The 20,345-nt window shown below is 35.7% G+C and overlaps 1 protein-coding gene and 1 pseudogene across 1 annotated transcript; one reads left to right on the forward strand and one right to left on the reverse strand.

Moving 5' to 3' along the window:
• Positions 1 to 8,862: 8,862 nt before the first annotated feature.
• LOC130636025 (uncharacterized) lies at positions 8,863 to 12,005 on the reverse strand. The gene is made up of 6 exons (XM_057445603.1): positions 11,886 to 12,005; positions 10,989 to 11,027; positions 10,100 to 10,249; positions 9,923 to 10,024; positions 9,565 to 9,748; positions 8,863 to 9,156 (listed from the first exon to the last, which is right to left on the reverse strand). Exons 4-6 carry the CDS (start codon positions 10,010 to 10,012, stop codon positions 8,879 to 8,881), a joined length of 552 nt encoding a protein of 183 aa, XP_057301586.1. The 5' UTR covers positions 10,013 to 10,024; positions 10,100 to 10,249; positions 10,989 to 11,027; positions 11,886 to 12,005; the 3' UTR covers positions 8,863 to 8,878.
• Positions 12,006 to 15,165: 3,160 nt separating this feature from the next.
• LOC130636889 (uncharacterized) lies at positions 15,166 to 19,696 on the forward strand (annotated as a pseudogene).
• The last annotated feature ends 649 nt before the right edge of the window (positions 19,697 to 20,345 follow it).

Genomic DNA, 20,345 nt, shown 5'->3' on the forward strand with positions numbered 1-20,345 from the left:
ATACCCTTTTGAAAAAACTTTCTCACAGACTCTGTTTAAGTAAAAACACAAGAAACAGTCCATTACCAACACGGGGTTGAGCGGTTGGTCCAGGTAAACAGTGTTGCACACCCGTACAGACGTGATTCCCGAGAAAGTTTAAAAAGTAATTTTACCAGTGGGCTGACCCCTTTGTACAGGTAAACCACATCGCACATGCTCTAGGCATATCAGCCTTTTCCAAAAAACAGTCCATTGTTAACACTGAGCTTAGCACTTAGTACAGGTAAAATGTGTCGCACATGCCTATAAGCTTAATAGCCTTTTCCAAAATACTTCAGTTTAAATAAAAACACAGGAAGCAGGCCGTCGTTTAACAACACGGGATAGGCACATAGCACAGGTACTCTGTGTCTCATTAATAAACTTTTGACTTTTGCTAAATTTTATATTACAGTAAAGTGGTAGCTAACTACTTAATTGCATTTAGTATGAAAAAGATTACTTAAACATTCTGTTGCAGCCAACTGTATTTGGTTACTTTTACATTTTAGCTAGAGGTAGCTAACCCCAGTTCACAACCAAGTAAAATCAGATTGGCAAAGTTAACACAAAAATCAGAAATGTTAGCTAACACCTACGTTGGTAGCCAGAATCTTAAAATTGGTTTTGTATAAGATTAATATATGGCTAGAGAACGTGACAGTAAGAGGCAAATAAAACTAATACAAATCTTTAGGTGGCTGAATAGGTAGCTTAGCTAGTAGCTAGCTAGCTAACTATAAAGTATAGGTGAATAAACATAAAAAAAACTGCAATCTTGTTAGAATACAAATAGAAGTATTAGAAAGAAAAATTAAAGCAAACAGTTAAGAAACTTTTCTTTCTCTAGCAATGAGTTGGTTCAATCTGCCTGCCAAATTTCGGACCGATAACGTAAAAATCGTTGCTAAGAAATATAAAGAGCTTTAGTTTCTGATTGGTCATTTATATAAAACTCCGCTCCTGATTGGACCTTTATTTTAGCGGCAATTGTCCATGTGCCGGTGGGGGCCCGATATTTTGTATTTCGTGCTTGGTTAACACAAGTCGCTTTTGACGCACGAACAGACAGACGACGGCTATTATTATAGAGACTAGTCGTTAAGCCCGTGGAAAAATCTACGGGGTCGCCCGTCCTTTATATATCACATTTCGTGTTTACGCCACTGGACACGGCTTTCGCGGACACACAGACAGACAGACGACGGCTAGCCCGTGAAAAAATCCACGGAGTCGCCCGTCCTTTAAATTAACCCATTGCAACAAAGTGGATAGAAATATATCGCATTTGGTATTAATGCGCATTTTAAAAATTTCGTGTTTCTGTTACGGAACACGGCTTTCGCGGACACACAAACAGACAGACGACGGCTATTATTAAAAAGATAGCCGGGAAACCCGGCGTCGAAACGCTGGGGTAAGCCAAAGTCAATGTGTGACCTGACGTTGAACACTCTGTGGAGCGCTTAATAAGAGCCGTAAACTGTGCCACACGATCAGGTGGAGCTCTTTAGTACAGGTATACAGTATGCCGTAAATTAAGTGAATCGCATACACCATTCTAGTCTTGCAACTGTAACATATTTTTTACAAAATATTCTCTGCAACGATAGCTGAAATAAAAACAGAGTTTACAAACCGTTGTTACTCCATCATAGCAAAAACAATCAGTCAATATAAGTTTTTGTGAAAGTTAAAAAATTTACCGTGACACTGGGCTAAGCGCTTATTACAGTTAAACCGTGTTGCATAGGCGTCTAGGAATAATACGACTTTAGAAAAAATTTTCTCACCGACTCTGTTTAAAAAAACACAACAGGGCTGAGCGGTTAGTCCAGGTAAACATTGTTGCACATCCGTACAGGTGTGATTACCGAGAAAAATTAAAAATGAATTGTCACATTTGGTTGACCCCTTAGTACAGGTAAGCCACGTTGTAAATGCGCATAGGCGTAACAGCCTTTACCAAAAACAACAGTCTGTTGTTAACACAGGGCTAACCGCTTATTATAGTTAAACAGAGTTGAACAGGTGTATAGGTGTAATAGCCCTTTCCAAAAAAACTTCGGTTTTAATGAAAACACAGGAAACAGCTCATTATCGGTTCAGCTAAAATAATCTGTCAGTCATTTTATTTGCACAAAAAGTTTTCAGGAAAAAATAATAAAAGATGTAGCTACCTAGCTAACTGCATTTATAGCATAACACTTAGTGTTAAAGAATATTGTTGTAGCCAAACTGCATTTTTATACTCTCACTTTTTAGCCAAAGATAGGAGCTAGCTAAATGGCGACAGTATCAACACAAAAATAAATGGTGGGTAGGATAAAAAGCTCTTATACCATACAGAGTAGTAATAAGTAGCTAGCTAGACTCCAAAATCTTCGTTCCTAGCCAAAAATCCTAAAACTGGTGCGTTTAAGATCTGTACGTGACTAAAAACATGACAAAATAATTATCTTAACATTTTAGAACATACAAAAAACAATATTACGAAAATAAAAAGCTTATAGAAGACACAAAGGTGAAACAGACTTGCAAACAGCACTGAACTGAACACCATTACTTTAAAAACTAAAATGGCCATCATGTTTCGGTCCTCATGTTTCTTCGTCGGCATGCCCAGGCCGCGAAAATCTTGGATTGGTTTTTCAAACAATCAAGCGTTTTGATTGGTGTATTATGTGCGAGCGGTCAAAACAAAGTCAGTAAAACTATCAGTAAACTCTCCCATTTGTTTTCTGTAGCTCTTGAGCGAAAACGGCGATTGAGGTCACGGGGGTAATTATTATTAAAAATGGCGTATTAAAATAATGCATTTCTTTTTATCACTAAATTTATTGTTCTTACTTATGGTAATAAATTCAATTAATTAAAGAAATAATTTAATTTTTAGAATTTATTTTAATCAATAATTTGATTTGCGATTAAACAACCTCCTGGTTTCTTAAAATCGCGGAAAGATCGGTGGGGGCCCGATATTTTGTATTTCGTGCGTGGTTAACACAAGTCGCTTTTGACGCACGAACAGACAGACGACGGCTATTATTATAGAGACTAGTCGTTAAGCCCGTGGAAAAATCTACGGGGTCGCCCGTCCTTTATATATCACATTTCGTGTTTACGCCACTGGACACGGCTTTCGCGGACACACAGACAGACAGACGACGGCTAGCCCGTGAAAAAATCCACGGAGTCGCCCGTCCTTTAAATTAACCCATTGCAACAAAGTGGATAGAAATATATCGCATTTGGTATTAATGCGCATTTTAAAAATTTCGTGTTTCTGTTACGGAACACGGCTTTCGCGGACACACAAACAGACAGACGACGGCTATTATTAAAAAGATAGCCGGGAAACCCGGCGTCGAAACGCTGGGGTAAGCCAAAGTCAATGTGTGACCTGACGTTGAACACTCTGTGGAGCGCTTAATAAGAGCCGTAAACTGTGCCACACGATCAGGTGGAGCTCTTTAGTACAGGTATACAGTATGCCGTAAATTAAGTGAATCGCATACACCATTCTAGTCTTGCAACTGTAACATATTTTTCACAAAATATTCTCTGCAACGATAGCTGAAATAAAAACAGAGTTTACAAACCGTTGTTACTCCATCATAGCAAAAACAATCAGTCAATATAAGTTTTTGTGAAAGTTAAAAAATTTACCGTGACACTGGGCTAAGCGCTTATTACAGTTAAACCGTGTTGCATAGGCGTCTAGGAATAATACGACTTTAGAAAAAATTTTCTCACCGACTCTGTTTAAAAAAACACAACAGGGCTGAGCGGTTAGTCCAGGTAAACATTGTTGCACATCCGTACAGGTGTGATTACTGAGAAAAATTAAAAATGAATTGTCACATTTGGTTGACCCCTTAGTACAGGTAAGCCACGTTGTAAATGCGCATAGGCGTAACAGCCTTTACCAAAAACAACAGTCTGTTGTTAACACAGGGCTAACCGCTTATTATAGTTAAACAGAGTTGAACAGGTGTATAGGTGTAATAGCCCTTTCCAAAAAAACTTCGGTTTTAATGAAAACACAGGAAACAGCTCATTATCGGTTCAGCTAAAATAATCTGTCAGTCATTTTATTTGCACAAAAAGTTTTCAGGAAAAAATAATAAAAGATGTAGCTACCTAGCTAACTGCATTTATAGCATAACACTTAGTGTTAAAGAATATTGTTGTAGCCAAACTGCATTTTTATACTCTCACTTTTTAGCCAAAGATAGGAGCTAGCTAAATGGCGACAGTATCAACACAAAAATAAATGGTGGGTAGGATAAAAAGCTCTTATACCATACAGAGTAGTAATAAGTAGCTAGCTAGACTCCAAAATCTTCGTTCCTAGCCAAAAATCCTAAAACTGGTGCGTTTAAGATCTGTACGTGACTAAAAACATGACAAAATAATTATCTTAACATTTTAGAACATACAAAAAACAATATTACGAAAATAAAAAGCTTATAGAAGACACAAAGGTGAAACAGACTTGCAAACAGCACTGAACTGAACACCATTACTTTAAAAACTAAAATGGCCATCATGTTTCGGTCCTCATGTTTCTTCGTCGGCATGCCCAGGCCGCGAAAATCTTGGATTGGTTTTTCAAACAATCAAGCGTTTTGATTGGTGTATTATGTGCGAGCGGTCAAAACAAAGTCAGTAAAACTATCAGTAAACTCTCCCATTTGTTTTCTGTAGCTCTTGAGCGAAAACGGCGATTGAGGTCACGGGGGTAATTATTATTAAAAATGGCGTATTAAAATAATGCATTTCTTTTTATCACTAAATTTATTGTTCTTACTTATGGTAATAAATTCAATTAATTAAAGAAATAATTTAATTTTTAGAATTTATTTTAATCAATAATTTGATTTGCGATTAAACAACCTCCTGGTTTCTTAAAATCGCGGAAAGATCGGTGGGGGCCCGATATTTTGTATTTCGTGCGTGGTTAACACAAGTCGCTTTTGACGCACGAACAGACAGACGACGGCTATTATTATAGAGACTAGTCGTTAAGCCCGTGGAAAAATCTACGGGGTCGCCCGTCCTTTATATATCACATTTCGTGTTTACGCCACTGGACACGGCTTTCGCGGACACACAGACAGACAGACGACGGCTAGCCCGTGAAAAAATCCACGGAGTCGCCCGTCCTTTAAATTAACCCATTGCAACAAAGTGGATAGAAATATATCGCATTTGGTATTAATGCGCATTTTAAAAATTTCGTGTTTCTGTTACGGAACACGGCTTTCGCGGACACACAAACAGACAGACGACGGCTATTATTAAAAAGATAGCCGGGAAACCCGGCGTCGAAACGCTGGGGTAAGCCAAAGTCAATGTGTGACCTGACGTTGAACACTCTGTGGAGCGCTTAATAAGAGCCGTAAACTGTGCCACACGATCAGGTGGAGCTCTTTAGTACAGGTATACAGTATGCCGTAAATTAAGTGAATCGCATACACCATTCTAGTCTTGCAACTGTAACATATTTTTCACAAAATATTCTCTGCAACGATAGCTGAAATAAAAACAGAGTTTACAAACCGTTGTTACTCCATCATAGCAAAAACAATCAGTCAATATAAGTTTTTGTGAAAGTTAAAAAATTTACCGTGACACTGGGCTAAGCGCTTATTACAGTTAAACCGTGTTGCATAGGCGTCTAGGAATAATACGACTTTAGAAAAAATTTTCTCACCGACTCTGTTTAAAAAAACACAACAGGGCTGAGCGGTTAGTCCAGGTAAACATTGTTGCACATCCGTACAGGTGTGATTACTGAGAAAAATTAAAAATGAATTGTCACATTTGGTTGACCCCTTAGTACAGGTAAGCCACGTTGTAAATGCGCATAGGCGTAACAGCCTTTACCAAAAACAACAGTCTGTTGTTAACACAGGGCTAACCGCTTATTATAGTTAAACAGAGTTGAACAGGTGTATAGGTGTAATAGCCCTTTCCAAAAAAACTTCGGTTTTAATGAAAACACAGGAAACAGCTCATTATCGGTTCAGCTAAAATAATCTGTCAGTCATTTTATTTGCACAAAAAGTTTTCAGGAAAAAATAATAAAAGATGTAGCTACCTAGCTAACTGCATTTATAGCATAACACTTAGTGTTAAAGAATATTGTTGTAGCCAAACTGCATTTTTATACTCTCACTTTTTAGCCAAAGATAGGAGCTAGCTAAATGGCGACAGTATCAACACAAAAATAAATGGTGGGTAGGATAAAAAGCTCTTATACCATACAGAGTAGTAATAAGTAGCTAGCTAGACTCCAAAATCTTCGTTCCTAGCCAAAAATCCTAAAACTGGTGCGTTTAAGATCTGTACGTGACTAAAAACATGACAAAATAATTATCTTAACATTTTAGAACATACAAAAAACAATATTACGAAAATAAAAAGCTTATAGAAGACACAAAGGTGAAACAGACTTGCAAACAGCACTGAACTGAACACCATTACTTTAAAAACTAAAATGGCCATCATGTTTCGGTCCTCATGTTTCTTCGTCGGCATGCCCAGGCCGCGAAAATCTTGGATTGGTTTTTCAAACAATCAAGCGTTTTGATTGGTGTATTATGTGCGAGCGGTCAAAACAAAGTCAGTAAAACTATCAGTAAACTCTCCCATTTTTTTTCTGTAGCTCTTGAGCGAAAACGGCGATTGAGGTCACGGGGGTAATTATTATTAAAAATGGCGTATTAAAATAATGCATTTCTTTTTATCACTAAATTTATTGTTCTTACTTATGGTAATAAATTCAATTAATTAAAGAAATAATTTAATTTTTAGAATTTATTTTAATCAATAATTTGATTTGCGATTAAACAACCTCCTGGTTTCTTAAAATCGCGGAAAGATCAAAGGAATATAGGTAACCCTTTTGAACAGACAGACAGACGGAATACGGCTATTATTACAGAGACTAGTCGTTAACCCGTGGAAAAATCCACGGGGTCGCCCGTCGCGTTCGCTCGTTCTTTAAATTTAACCGTTGCAACAAAGTGGATAAAAATATATCACATTTGATATTCGTGCACATTTTAAAAATTTCGTGTTTCCGTTACGGGACGCCGCTTTTGCAGACACACAGACAGACGACGGCTATTATTAAAGAGATTATTACCCGGGTAAAAAGGCGACATCGATATTTTCGAAAATCGTGCAATGTGATTGGTTAGAACTTACGTCATAGCGGGCAATATTCCACGGTATTGCCCGCTACCATAGCAACCGTATTTAAAGTTTAAATGTATAATTTAATAATAGCATTAAATGTAAATAAATACGGAAAAAAGTAAACAAAACGCGAAACAGAAGTGAAACTTACTTTTATCTTTTAAAGAATTCTATGTTGTAGCTACAATAAAAACCTGTAATGTTTACACGATCTTCGATTTAAAATGGGAATAGTTTCTATAAAGACATGGTTTCTACATCCTGCTTATAATGTTATATTTTGTCGTAAAATGCAGTACCCGGATAATAATCCATATAATAACTGTTTATTTCGGGCTATACCTTCGAATATTGACCTCTATCACATATTGCCCTCGCAAGCTCGGTCAATACTTTGACGTCGGTCAATATTCTCCGCTATTGCCCTCATAAACAGTTATTATAGGGTTATTGTTAACCGTCTGGATTTTTCAAGCGGGCAATACGGGTTTTTAGGCATTCTGATTGGCTTAGCGCTCTCGACGACGGGCCGATATATTGCGGTATTGCCCGTCGTCAAGAAAAACGGTAGCTTAAAATGTAAACAAGCACGAAAAAAAATATTAAAGAAGCATTGGAAATGATTATATATCTAACTCCTACAATACATTTATCGATAAAAACATTTTCATGGGATATAAACAAAACAATGTCAAGTTTAACAGTTAAAATAACCAGTTTCAGCAACATTTCGTCTGGATGCTTTTTCAACATGGCTAGTTAACTAGCTACATTGTCCATAAAAAAGCGATGATCTGATATCTAGTTTTATCAAAAATACTAAATACAGGGCGATGGAATCATAAAAAATACATCTCCTCTCATTTTCAGATTCGTTCCTTCAGCTTTGTGGTTACCGAGTCAATATAAAACTCGTTGAAGCCCGTTATTCTTGCCTAGCTAGCTAGTTATAAAAATTACTTCAATATTCGTTGTAACTATATTTTAGCTGCGCATTCAACTTTACACATTATTCTGTACCTGTCAGCCATCGTAATGTTTTGTTTACAAAGTTTTATTCCATAGGGACTTTCGAATTCAAATAAAATGTTTGCTTTTATACAGGACTGTTTCGAATTTTGACCTCGAGTGTTAACAAAAGTAGTGCTAGTGAATTATATTATTATAAGAACACTAAACTAAAATTCTTATTTTTTATTCTTATCTAACTTAGACGGTTAACAAATACAATAATAACCGATTACCCCGTGCTGTACCGAAAATATCGCCCTCAGTCATTGCACCGACCTCGCAAGCTCGGTCGGGGTACCAGTAGTACAAGGTACCAGTATTTCTATAAGAAACCGTGTGCAATATTCAACAGTTGATATTTATTGTTGCACCTCTGTTGAAACACGTTTTCAATATTTTCATGCCGCTGTATAAACACAGAATAAATTCTTTATTAATGCCAGAACGGCGCATGATCCGGGTTGTTGATAGTACTAAAAATATAAATGAATGAAATAAAACGACATCCCTCTATTTTTGTGAATACTTTTAAAGTTAAATTTTGTGACAATTTAATGTGAAAAGTGATATATAATATGACGTGTCTCGACGTTATGATAGAAAAAGGAAAAAGTCAATGGGCACTCTTGATTATTTATTAGCCGCTAAATAAGTTACACTTGTAATTGCAACAATGCAGTATTGTAAATCTGTGCAGTGGATCTGGACACGCAAATCCCTGTCCCTTGATCTGACAGGAGACAGAGTACACACAGTGTCTTCTTGTGAGAAATTGACAAGTTGCTGCCAGTGTTCCAATCTCTTTTCCGTGACCATCATAACATTTTGTCACTTCCTTGTAAGCGTTGTCGTTATCACACAGCAAAAATTTCTTAACATCTATTATCCGTCGTTTGCTTCGTCCGGTGATCAATGCTTAAATAACAAGGTAGGGGGTAAACAGGACATGGCTATTTTGGCGTGTTCTCCTATTTCACGTTACTTACGTTGACAATTTTTTTTATAGAAATGAAATTTTCCCTAACCTTCAGAACTATGACGAAAGTATTTTCATCTTAAACCAACCTTGTCCACATTATCTGTTTTTTAAATCGTTTTATTAACTCTTTTCATTTTAATCATAAATCAATTATATTTTTCCTTGTATTAAGCTGATTTCATCGCCGAAACTTTTGTAAAACAAGATGCTGTTTCAAGGAGGCAGGAACAAGATCGAAGTTGCTATGAAGAATTTGCCTGAAAATCTTCTTAGTGACCGCGCATGCGTAGAAAATCGCAAAATAATCAGTGAGCCCTTAAGTAAATCTTAGTTAAGCTTCTTACATTTTGCTTGTGACGCGGCAAACTTTTCCATCCCATGTTTTGTAAACATTCCAACTTTGACAACAGTATAATTGCCACAAAAGTTTAGTAATTCTGGAGACAAATTCTTTTTTTCAATCACATGCAGTTGCAACATTTTGAGGTTTTCCACTGAGTACTTTGTTTCAGGAAACATCCCCTTCAACTAAAAATAGAAATTCAGACTAACCTAATTTAAATCAGGCTTCTATGGCCTACTGGTTGTTCATACCCCCCAAAAACGGCACATCTAGACGTACCATTTCTAATTTTTCTTTACTCTTTAATGCAGTTGTATTTGGCCAAGTGCAGCCGAGTAACAAAAGAACATGAAGTATACCTTTTTTAGTCCAGCTTCAACAGCTGCAGGCGATCCATCAGTAGCAGAAATTTTCCAAGCAAAACATTTCTTTTCACTATCAACTTTCATCACGTTAAAGCCCTGTACAAAACGTTATAGTCGCCTTATCTTTATACTTGTTTATGAATTAAAGATTAATTGCTAACTAGGACATACTAGATTGTAATCAGTCAAGTATTTGGCTCCTTCAATGCCAGCATGAGTTGGCACATCATACGTTATTATGCTCTTCGTTTTGTCAATTGATAATTTCTCCCTATACTGTTTTCCATTCTCGATAAAGTTAATGTCGTACTTGCTGCCAATCTGTTTAAAATACAAAATCGTTTTAAAAAACGAAACAAAAAATTCCGCTAAGAGGAATTACCTTAACTTTGACTGTTATTGGAGTGTGTTAGGCAGAGGTCAAATTCTCACAAAAACGAGCCCAAACCTCGTTCCCAAGGCTCTTTGTCCTGTTTTTAATAAGCAGCAAAACGAAAGTACTTTTGTTCCGTTTTTCGGTTATATATACAACAAAAATCCTGGGAACGAAAGAACGCTCAGCGGAGGCCTTTAACGCGGCTTTGCAATATAAAACTGTTTAACCAATAGTGCAGTATTAGATATTTGAACGTATAACCAGAATTAAAATTTGTTTTAGTAAAATAGAGAATCAAGAATACTGCTTTATAATATCAATGTCAGTTAGCACCTGCAGGGCAGCTTAAAGTTTTTGGCTTAAACTCATTCTAAAATTGTTTGACTGGCGACTTTTAGCTCATCTCTACAATAATAGCCATCTGTTGGTCAAAACCGGGTCATATTAAACCACGAACAAAATCTTCAAGCCACAAATAACAAATGCGATATATTTTTAACGATTTTGTGCGGTGGGCGAATTCCAATGGATTTTCCACCGGCTAAAGACTTACGGAAATATAATTTCAAATTGTGCTCGTTTAATCAGCATGTGGGTAACCGAGGAACGAGCGAGGATTTTGTACACAAAAGGAACTATATCCGAAAAGGATTTAATTTTTAACAATTGGATATTTTTACTTACAGCACTGCAAATGGCGCACAACAAGAGGATGAACGAAATCTAAAGGAAAGTAATATATATAAAAAAGAATTTTAATGCCAATATTTTTGATTTGTGATTAGAAATCATATCAGTTACCATAATGTTACTTTCCCTTATGCAGTTTCGTATGTTGTCCCGTTTTAAATTTTGAAATGTTTCCCCAGACTTTCTTATACTTGCTTAAGCAAACAAAACTGGAACGATTTCACGTTGGCCATCTGAGTAAATTGAGACAAACTTTGTGAGCACAGTCTAGCAAGTGTAAACAATTTGTGTACTTATCGAAGAGGTTAGTTTCCACTTGCCACTTACAGTTGATCTGCCTATCTTCGTTACCAGAACATCAGTAGCGACACAACTTCATACGAGTAAGAAGCTGGTGGAAAGGTGGTTTAACGACGAAGTAGAGTTTTTTAAAAAAACTTTCTGCGTTGTTTTCGCAAAACAAAAAGAATTTCTATGAATTGTTATAAGCACCTTACATTTGCTATGATGAAACTCTATTATACGAGGTTATCATTGTAGACAAAATCCGGTAAATCTAGTAATCCCACAATTTGGTTTCCTGGGCTCCTTATTTTTTCCCCGGTGGAAGTAAAAAAGCTCTGGAGACGAAATTATTCATCCTGGATGACTTGATCATTTGCTAATGGAACCAATTTGTACAGACCTGCAGTAAATTCAAAAAATGAAAAAAAAATACTCCTTTCCTTTAATTATTATAATTAACAAAATAACTTTATAGATTACGTGGTATTTTTTTTTCCATATAAAGAACTTATCAGACTTTTCCCTAAAAATTAGCTCGCAGGCAGTTTCCAGGATTTACAAAATGTTCTTGTTACCTTAGAAAAGAAGGCCACCCCACCACCCTACCTCCACTTTTCTCCTTTTGGCGCCGTTCCTCGCTCTTTGTTCTTTAACTTTTAACTGTCTTGTGATCACCCTGTACAAAGGTAAAAAAATACATTGATATCTAGATCGATAAAGCGTGATTGATATTTAAGTAACAAAAACATGAATTATTTTGTTATTATTACGACGAAGACAAGCACATAGCCAAAGTAAACAACGAATACGAAAGTAGAGAATATGCAACAACACATTTCATTTTGATCTGCGACAATGTAAATAAGTTATTTACTAAAATGAAAGTACAAAAAATACGGTTTTTCCCGGTTTCTTATGTAGATTTCTGATATCCTACAATAAGACGGTCATGCATGACAAAGTTTTCTTCCAATCAAATCGCTTTTACATTTAGATATTTGTAGTTTGCGGGTACACACACATAGACAACTTGACATTCGCAGTTTTTCAATCATTTGGATGTGCAGAGAAGAAATATCACTGCAGGTAATTTTAAGCAGTTAGCTCCCGCGAACACCGGATAACTCGAAGTTTCATTATCTCAAACCATTTTCTTGGGTCCCTTGAACTTTCGTTAATACTTCCCTATAAAAGTTACGGTTAACTCGAATTTTCAGTAACTCAAATATTCGTTAACTCGACCCATTCCACCCAACCCCCTCCCCCCCCCTTATCCCTCCGAGGCTTATTTCAATTTACAAGGGACCTGCACGCACTTGCCATAAAAAAGATTGTACCTTTCTCCGGTAACTGTTGCCCCATCTCTTAAAAAAAGCGCTTTAACTCAATCTATTATCTCATTTAAGACTAAATTCGACGAACACTTTGTTTAACTCGAACATTTGTTAAGTCGAACTATTTTCCTTGGTACCTTAGAGGTTAGAGTTACCGGGAGTTAACTATATTTATATTTAATTCCATATTCTATAAACAGTAAACAATATAACTCATTTAAGCAACTTTTGTTTTAACTCTATTATATCTAATTTTAATGTAACAAGACGTATGATATACGTAAACAACCTCGCGAATAAAGTTTACAAAAAGCTGTCAATCAGATTGTGATTTCTGTTACGAAGTTAGAAACGACATATTATGCTATTCAGATAGGCTATAATAGTTGTTACGCACTATGCAGTTATTTTTTCAAAATTGATTTGTGATATCTTTTTGAACGGAAAACTCCTCGAATTTGAAGCCCAGAAGAGGAATGCAGAGAGTTGATGGTTGTCTTCGTTTCTCTCTTACGTAATGTTGTGGAAATTTTGCAGACTACTTTCCAGGCATTTGGGAGACCTTAAGTCTGCTTACATTCACCTTTGTAAACTTTGATGGAGACACTTTTACTTTACCAGTTAGTTAAAAAATGATTTTGAACACTTATCTTATATAACAGCAAAAAAAAAAAAAGTAAAAATAATTACCAAGATGAGATTCGAACACACGACTACTCCCGTTTCGGTGCTCAGAGAGGCAAAAAATTCCATTCTTGTGGGACACATTTGCGTTTTAATACAAGCTCACGAGCTTGTAATGAAGCTTGATAGAGCTGTAGAATGTCTTTTCACAAACTTATTTCACGTAGAAATTTAAAAGGGGCGCTGATTTGGGAAATAGATAAAAAATCTTTAATATAGCTAATTTCGCTTGTAATGCTATTTTCCTTTGTAAATAATGATTTCTTACAACATGGGTGTTCAATAATTAAAATCTCTAGATTAAAATGTTTGTATTTTTTTTTCTCTTTTTTAATTCTGGTACAAGTATTGTTGCCGACATTTTGTCTGTAGTTAATGCAGTGTATTCTACTGGAACAACCAGACCAACCTCTCGCATTCTTTTTCCAATAACCATTCCTTCAATACGATTCTCAGTTGATTCATTCAAAAAGAGGTATATCAAACTTGAAATTTCAATGGGAATGTGTCCCACAAGCTTATTTTCTTTGTACAGCCCTATAGCGTACTTGTCATTTGCAACCGACTCTTCACGTGTGTCCTTCTTCGCTTCAAGTTCTCTCCAACCTTTGGTGTCCAGTCATCCTTGTATATGTGATGCCCTCTAATAACATTGTTGAACTGTATTTTATAACGCATCTCAAATTTTAATTTATTAAGTCTGGTTGTTACAAAGAAAGCTTTATTTCTCGTCAAGTTAGGGTGTCTTGAAGAAAGCCAAAACTATCTATGATGAGCTTCATAATTCCTTCCTTCCTTAAACCATAAATTTCGTGCGTTTAGGATCGTTTTCTTTGATAAACGCTTACTGGTTTGAGATTATTTATGCCATATGGAACAAACTGTCAGTAAAGATCTCGATGCTAAAAAAATTGAATTGCTTATCATTTTTGCAGGTTGTACAAAGTATATTCAGGCTCCAGATGTTTCATGAAACAAGCCTTTTAAAGCAAAAGTAGCTGAAAAGTATGACGAATGACTGTCCACTGTAGGAACAAATCGACTCGCAGATGTAGGGAATTTTAAATCACCTGAGCGACGAGTTATTATACAATGGATTTTAAAGGCATGAAATGAGATGACTCAGGAAATTATAATTAAATCTTTCAAAGCAAAAGGAACCATGTCGTAATGGTTTCGAATTTTTGAAAGAAGACTAGAAATACTTAACGAGCCTGATGTAAATCCATCTACCGTTTTGTCTGATGATCTTGACACCTATTTCAAAAAAAAATTTATTAGAAGCCCAATAAAATTACGAAAAGTCACAAAATTTCAGAAAAGCAACATTATATTACCGTAAAATCTCTAATTTAGTGCGGCAGAAAAAATAATTATTTTGGCCATGCCACACTAATAATTAGAGGGAATATTATTATTTTTCAATTATTTTTTTCTCATTTCATTTTTTTTTTTTACATTTTTTGCAGCATCACAATCAGCGACACATCATAAGTCCGCAACGGTAAATTTTACGAAAGTTGTATGGAAAATGCCAACAAACATTTAGAAGGCGATGATAACGAGAACGATCCTGTTATTTTGTAGCTTTATTATGCAATGATGTTAGTATGATAAAAAACAACGGGTAACTGAACTGTTAAAGACGAAAATTTGTTAATTTCATTTTCTAATCCGAACTAAATTAGAGGAAATTTTGACCTTCACCGCACAAATTAGAGCAGAATCAAAAATTCTTATCCGCATAAATAAATAGGGGGTATAAAATTGTTTGATTTTCAAAAAATACGCCATCCGCACTAATTAGAGGGCGCACTAAATTAGAGGTTTTACGGTATGGCTTATCTTTTCTGCTTTTAGGAAAGAAAATGGCTCAACAAAAGGATGCGGGATTTAATTTGTCGGCAGATAAAAATGAAGTTGATTATGAAACCTTCCCTAAAGCTGATCGTTGGAATTTTCTTACGAAGAACTTATTTAGAAAGGGATGTCTGTTTTTGACTGCCATCTTGATTATTGTTCTTTTCATTTTTGCAGCAATGGTAATTGTTCCTTCTTGTGCCTAGGGAAATTTCAAAATGGGTTCAAAGAGGCGTGGACGTAAAAGTGAAAGAAGAATCTTTTAAAATGTCAGTGATAACCTAAAAATGTCTTTTCCGGATTTTGACTACGCTTTGTTTGGCTACAACATTATATTTGGTTGGGCACGACCCTGGTCTGTCACATCCTATTTTTATAGCTGATTATTCAAAGAACAAACACACAGCTGATTGTCATTATTCATTATCTTATGAATACATTGTATCTCCTGATGTGTCCTGTGTTACTTCCTTCTCATCAAAAGTTGTACAAAACTCCAATCAATTTTCCAAATTCTTATCTTTATCTGTATCAGTGTCTGGTGGAGGTTCGGGGGTAAGTTTTCTGCTAGTTATAAGTACAAGGAGAAATTATCAGTGATGTCATCTGGCGAATCATTGTTTATTTTTTCCGAAGCTAAATGCAATTACTACTTTGCGATGCTTGGCGAAAAAATCCACCTCAACTGGACCAGTCGTTTATAAACACTGCAAAAAGTTTAAACACCGATAAAGATATTTTTGATTTCTTTGATTACTATGGTACGCACTACCAAAAGTATGTGCCAGGTTTGTGTACCAGCATAAAATGTCAAAATCTCCTTATAAAAAAGAGACGTCAAAAGGACAGGATGTATCGGTACAGGCCAGTTATTCCGGGGCTTTTAGCGTCGGTGCTAGTTTTGGAATGACATCCAAACAAAAACAAGCTGCGGAAAACTATCAAGAAAATTTTAAAACTTCCACTATAGCCATTGGAGCACCCCCACTAGAGAATGGGGATGCAAAGAGATGGGCGTCTACTGTTAAAAATACGCCCGTTCCTGTCCAATGCAAAAGAAATCCATAGAAAATCTTTTCACAACGAAATATATATGCGAAATAGCGATTATCATAGTGTCAAAAGGAAAATTTTGAAAGAAAAAGTAATTACTGTGAAATGCTTTTCGAGAATAGCGGAGTGGATTCTTGCAACATTTCTACGGCAGATTATATCAAATTTGATGACTGTGACCTTGGGAATGGTTACTACAAACAACTTTTGGGCAGTTTCGAAATCTGTATTGAATCATGTGTTAATGATCTGAAAATGCGTGGCAATTGACTACCACGGAAATCGGTGTGTTTTTCGGAAGCAGCCCAGCAACGCACCAATTTTACGAACAGTCTACTTCCAAATGTTTCATATTTTTCAATTCCATGAAATTCTCGATCTGAAATTGCGAGATCCAGGAAAGACAGTAGCTAACGAAACAGTTTGCATGAAGTTTTGTGAGGAGGATAGAGTATGTGCAGCTTATACGTTCCGGCCAGGAAAAAAGTGTTTATGGACGTGTTTTTTCTCGACTGTGCGAAAAGTGGAGATTTCTATATCTCTCACTTAATCTAAAATATCGTAGCAGTCTCTAAATCCAAGAAGAATTCCATTTTAATGGCGAATTAAGATAAGATTTTTCTTTCAAAATATGAAAATTAGAGTTTTATATGATAAGTAGACTGAGAGAAAATTACGTCTAAAGTCAGGAGTAGTTTAAGATACGGTTTAGTCCTTAGCTGCAAAGATAAAAAAAGTCATCTTAATTTTTGGAACCTTGAAGTCTTCTTTTTGGTTCGAAATTTCGGAAAATGGTTCAACTGGTCTTGAATTTAGAATAAAGTAAAAAAAAAATTCAAATATTAAGAGTATTTCATGATCAATTAGTCTTTTTCCGATTTTAACGTAAACATCATTTTTGCTATTATCTTAGAGTACTCTTAAGAATTTCATGATTTTCTTCAGCAGCTTCACTTTTAGGTATACAATTGTTGGATTTGACTTGATTTCAACATTCAAAAATCAAAGAAATTTCTTTGAAATACGAGAAGGGTTGTATCACAGTTATTCAGCCATAACGTGTTTCTTGGTAGGACTAAAACGAATATCTAAATTACATTGTATAGCTAATTTTGTATAGCTACGTGAAAGTTACAGAAATATCAACATTATTATTTTCGTAGCGTATTTGTTCGTATTTGTGTAGCTATCGTTATTTTTTCTGTATTTTTTACTAACCATAGTTTACCGTGCGTAGTTACTTCCATTTGTTGATAGAAAATTTTATCGAAAATCAGTTTAAATGGATTTTTCAACAAAAAGTTTTTTAAGCTTGCATACCGCCTGCATTAACGCCCTCCGGGCGTCATTACGCTAAGACTTTTTTCACGTTGTCTAATCTTTTGTTAGAATACGTTAAAGTAAATTTTTGATATTTTCTGAACTATTAATGTGACTGAAGTCTGAAAATTTATAGCAGCGAAGTTAAAAACATATTCTGGAATAAAAATATGATTATTATGTATTGCCAAAAGTACTGTGTAAAAAATACTGTCATCATATTCAAAACAAATGGCGTAAACTCTGTAAACGTTTTCATTTACTTTAACTTCACAACTTTATTAACGGATGCTGCAAGTCATTTCGCTATTTTCATTTAAGCGAACAATTTAATCGAATTTTTTTTGTTTTGCATATCGGTTAGCCTCAGCTTCGTATTAACGAAACTGAGGCTATCCTGTACAGAATATTCGCAATGTTTGAGCATGGTCATAAGATAATATGTTTATGCGAATTTGCCAAGATAAGACAAAAGTGGTTTTAGGATTTTTTTCACTATTTTGTTTAGACCCTATTACCAAAATTTATTTTGTTAAAAAAACCTAAAATTAAAATCTTTAAGTTCATTTTTTTAGAAATGTAAAAAAATGCATCTTTGTATACAGGGCTTTTGGGAAGAATTGTCTTTACCATATCCTATTGTATCTGTATTAATCAACGCCACTTCGAAGTGTTCGCACCAACAGAAAAAGTTCTGTGTTTGTCACAATATGCTGCATACATGTGTTGTACATGACTGCCGAAAGGATGACGGATCCTTTCATCCTCCACCAACTGGGTATAATGAAAATATTTAAAAGGTTGGCCACAACTACGCTGCAACATGTATGAACAACACGATAAGAGATTTGCATACCGAACCAACAGTCCTGGCTTACTTTGAGTAACTAACTTCAAACTTCAAAGGAAAGTACGACGATAAGTACAAACCTGATCTCTATTTGTACACAAAATCAAGTCCCTGTACTAAATGCACATCTATAATTGCACAGTTCACGACAACTAAAACAAATGGGATATCAAACAATCTGTTGCAGTTGGCTTGGGCTAGAGATACGTGCGTCGACAAGGTAAAAGATTTATAAGGGATTACGAGAAATGACATGGACAGCCACCCCCTACGCCGCATCAACAATTTTTGCAAAGTATGGAAACTTTACTTTCATCTGAAAGGGTGAATCTTGTGTGAGGTCCAGACGCGACATGGTTGCAAGGTTGCATGCAACTATGTTTGAACAAAAAGAATGACATTGATTCGTTTTTTAAAAGAGATCGCGAGCAAAATATGGCGACCGTTGTGAACCGATTGGCATATCAATGCGGTAAGAAGTAGAGTTAGTGAAGCTTGAAAATAGAAATGTTAAGTAAAACAACTGCAAGAATATTAGAACGCACCTGCTAACGTTTAGAAGAGCATATAAAAGATTGCTTCAAAGAATTTGGAACAACTTTTGAAATAGGCCCAACGTCATCGCAATACCCTCGACATGTTGGTAGTAATAAATGGGACTTGAAAGGTAACTACATTAAGCTGAAAGATGTCATCTTTAATAACTGTGAGTTGTAAACTTTAAAATTATCAGCTGCATGGAAACAGGGTATTACCCAACATTTGAACTGTGTTAGAGCCTGTTGGTTTGATATCTTCTCCTCGTGTAACAGCTTGATTCTGATCTGACACATTTTTATTTTTCTAAGTCGAGATACTAATGTATTGTTGTATATTTATTAACTACGATATATTTAATAAAAGGGTTTTTTGAACATTCCCCATCCCCACCCTTCCATCAGACGCCTCTGATTAACCAGACCTTTCCCAATAATTACTTCAATACATACCCTGTCTAACTCCCGGTTTATTAGAAACATAATGCAAATTGTTGATTTTCATGCAAATTTATTGCAAATGTAGAAAAAGGAAATTCATAAAACCCAGTTCAGAGTGTCCGAAGATATGTTCAAATCTGTACCACCCCGTCGCTTCCACCAAAAAATTCAAAAATTTAATTAAAGTCTCCGCGGGCGTTAAAATTCAAAGCATTGCAGTATTATACATTTTCTGAACGCATTGATATAAAGGTTTATATACGCGGGACATAACTTACAAGCCATTTATTGATTTCCGCCAGCGAAGGCGGAATCTTTAAAATCGCCTGAGGAGATAGGTAGAGAGAGAGAGATAGATAGATAGATAGATAGAGAGAACGCAGCTAGGCAGGACGCCCAAAACTTATCCATGCTAAAGCCTAAATCCTCGTTTTCACAGATTTCTTTCTGAGAACGAGGCTAAAATTAGGATTCTTATTGGATTAAAACTAAGCCAATAAGAATCCTAACAGTGCAAGAAATTGTTTTATTTTCCAATGAACAATACTTTATTTTAAAGTTTATACGCTATCGAAAGTTAAAGCTCGTGCAGTGTAAGAGATATATATTTGTAAGTTCTGGCGCACCTCAATCAAACTGTTAACAGTATAAATATATCACTAAAAACACTCCTTGTACACCAGACGTTTCTAAAATATCTCTCCCCTGTCCCCCATCTGTGCATGCACCAACTAAATTCGAAAAATCCACTAAATCCGAAATAATCCAACAAACATCCGTGCATGCGCAAAACCTTCACCAGTATTCGACAGAATGTGACGTCATCATGCGCAAATTGAATCAGGGAAATCCCCTAATTCAAAATTTTCTGTCCGTTTTTTCGAGGACCTAAACAAAAAACGATAAACATGAGTAGTTGGTTCAGAAATATCCTTGCACAATTAATCGAGACACATCCCCTTCGACTCGAGCATGTCCCGGATCGCTT

The sequence above is a fragment of the Hydractinia symbiolongicarpus genome, chromosome 3, assembly GCF_029227915.1.
Source record: "Hydractinia symbiolongicarpus strain clone_291-10 chromosome 3, HSymV2.1, whole genome shotgun sequence".
Classification (NCBI taxonomy): domain Eukaryota; kingdom Metazoa; phylum Cnidaria; class Hydrozoa; order Anthoathecata; family Hydractiniidae; genus Hydractinia; species Hydractinia symbiolongicarpus.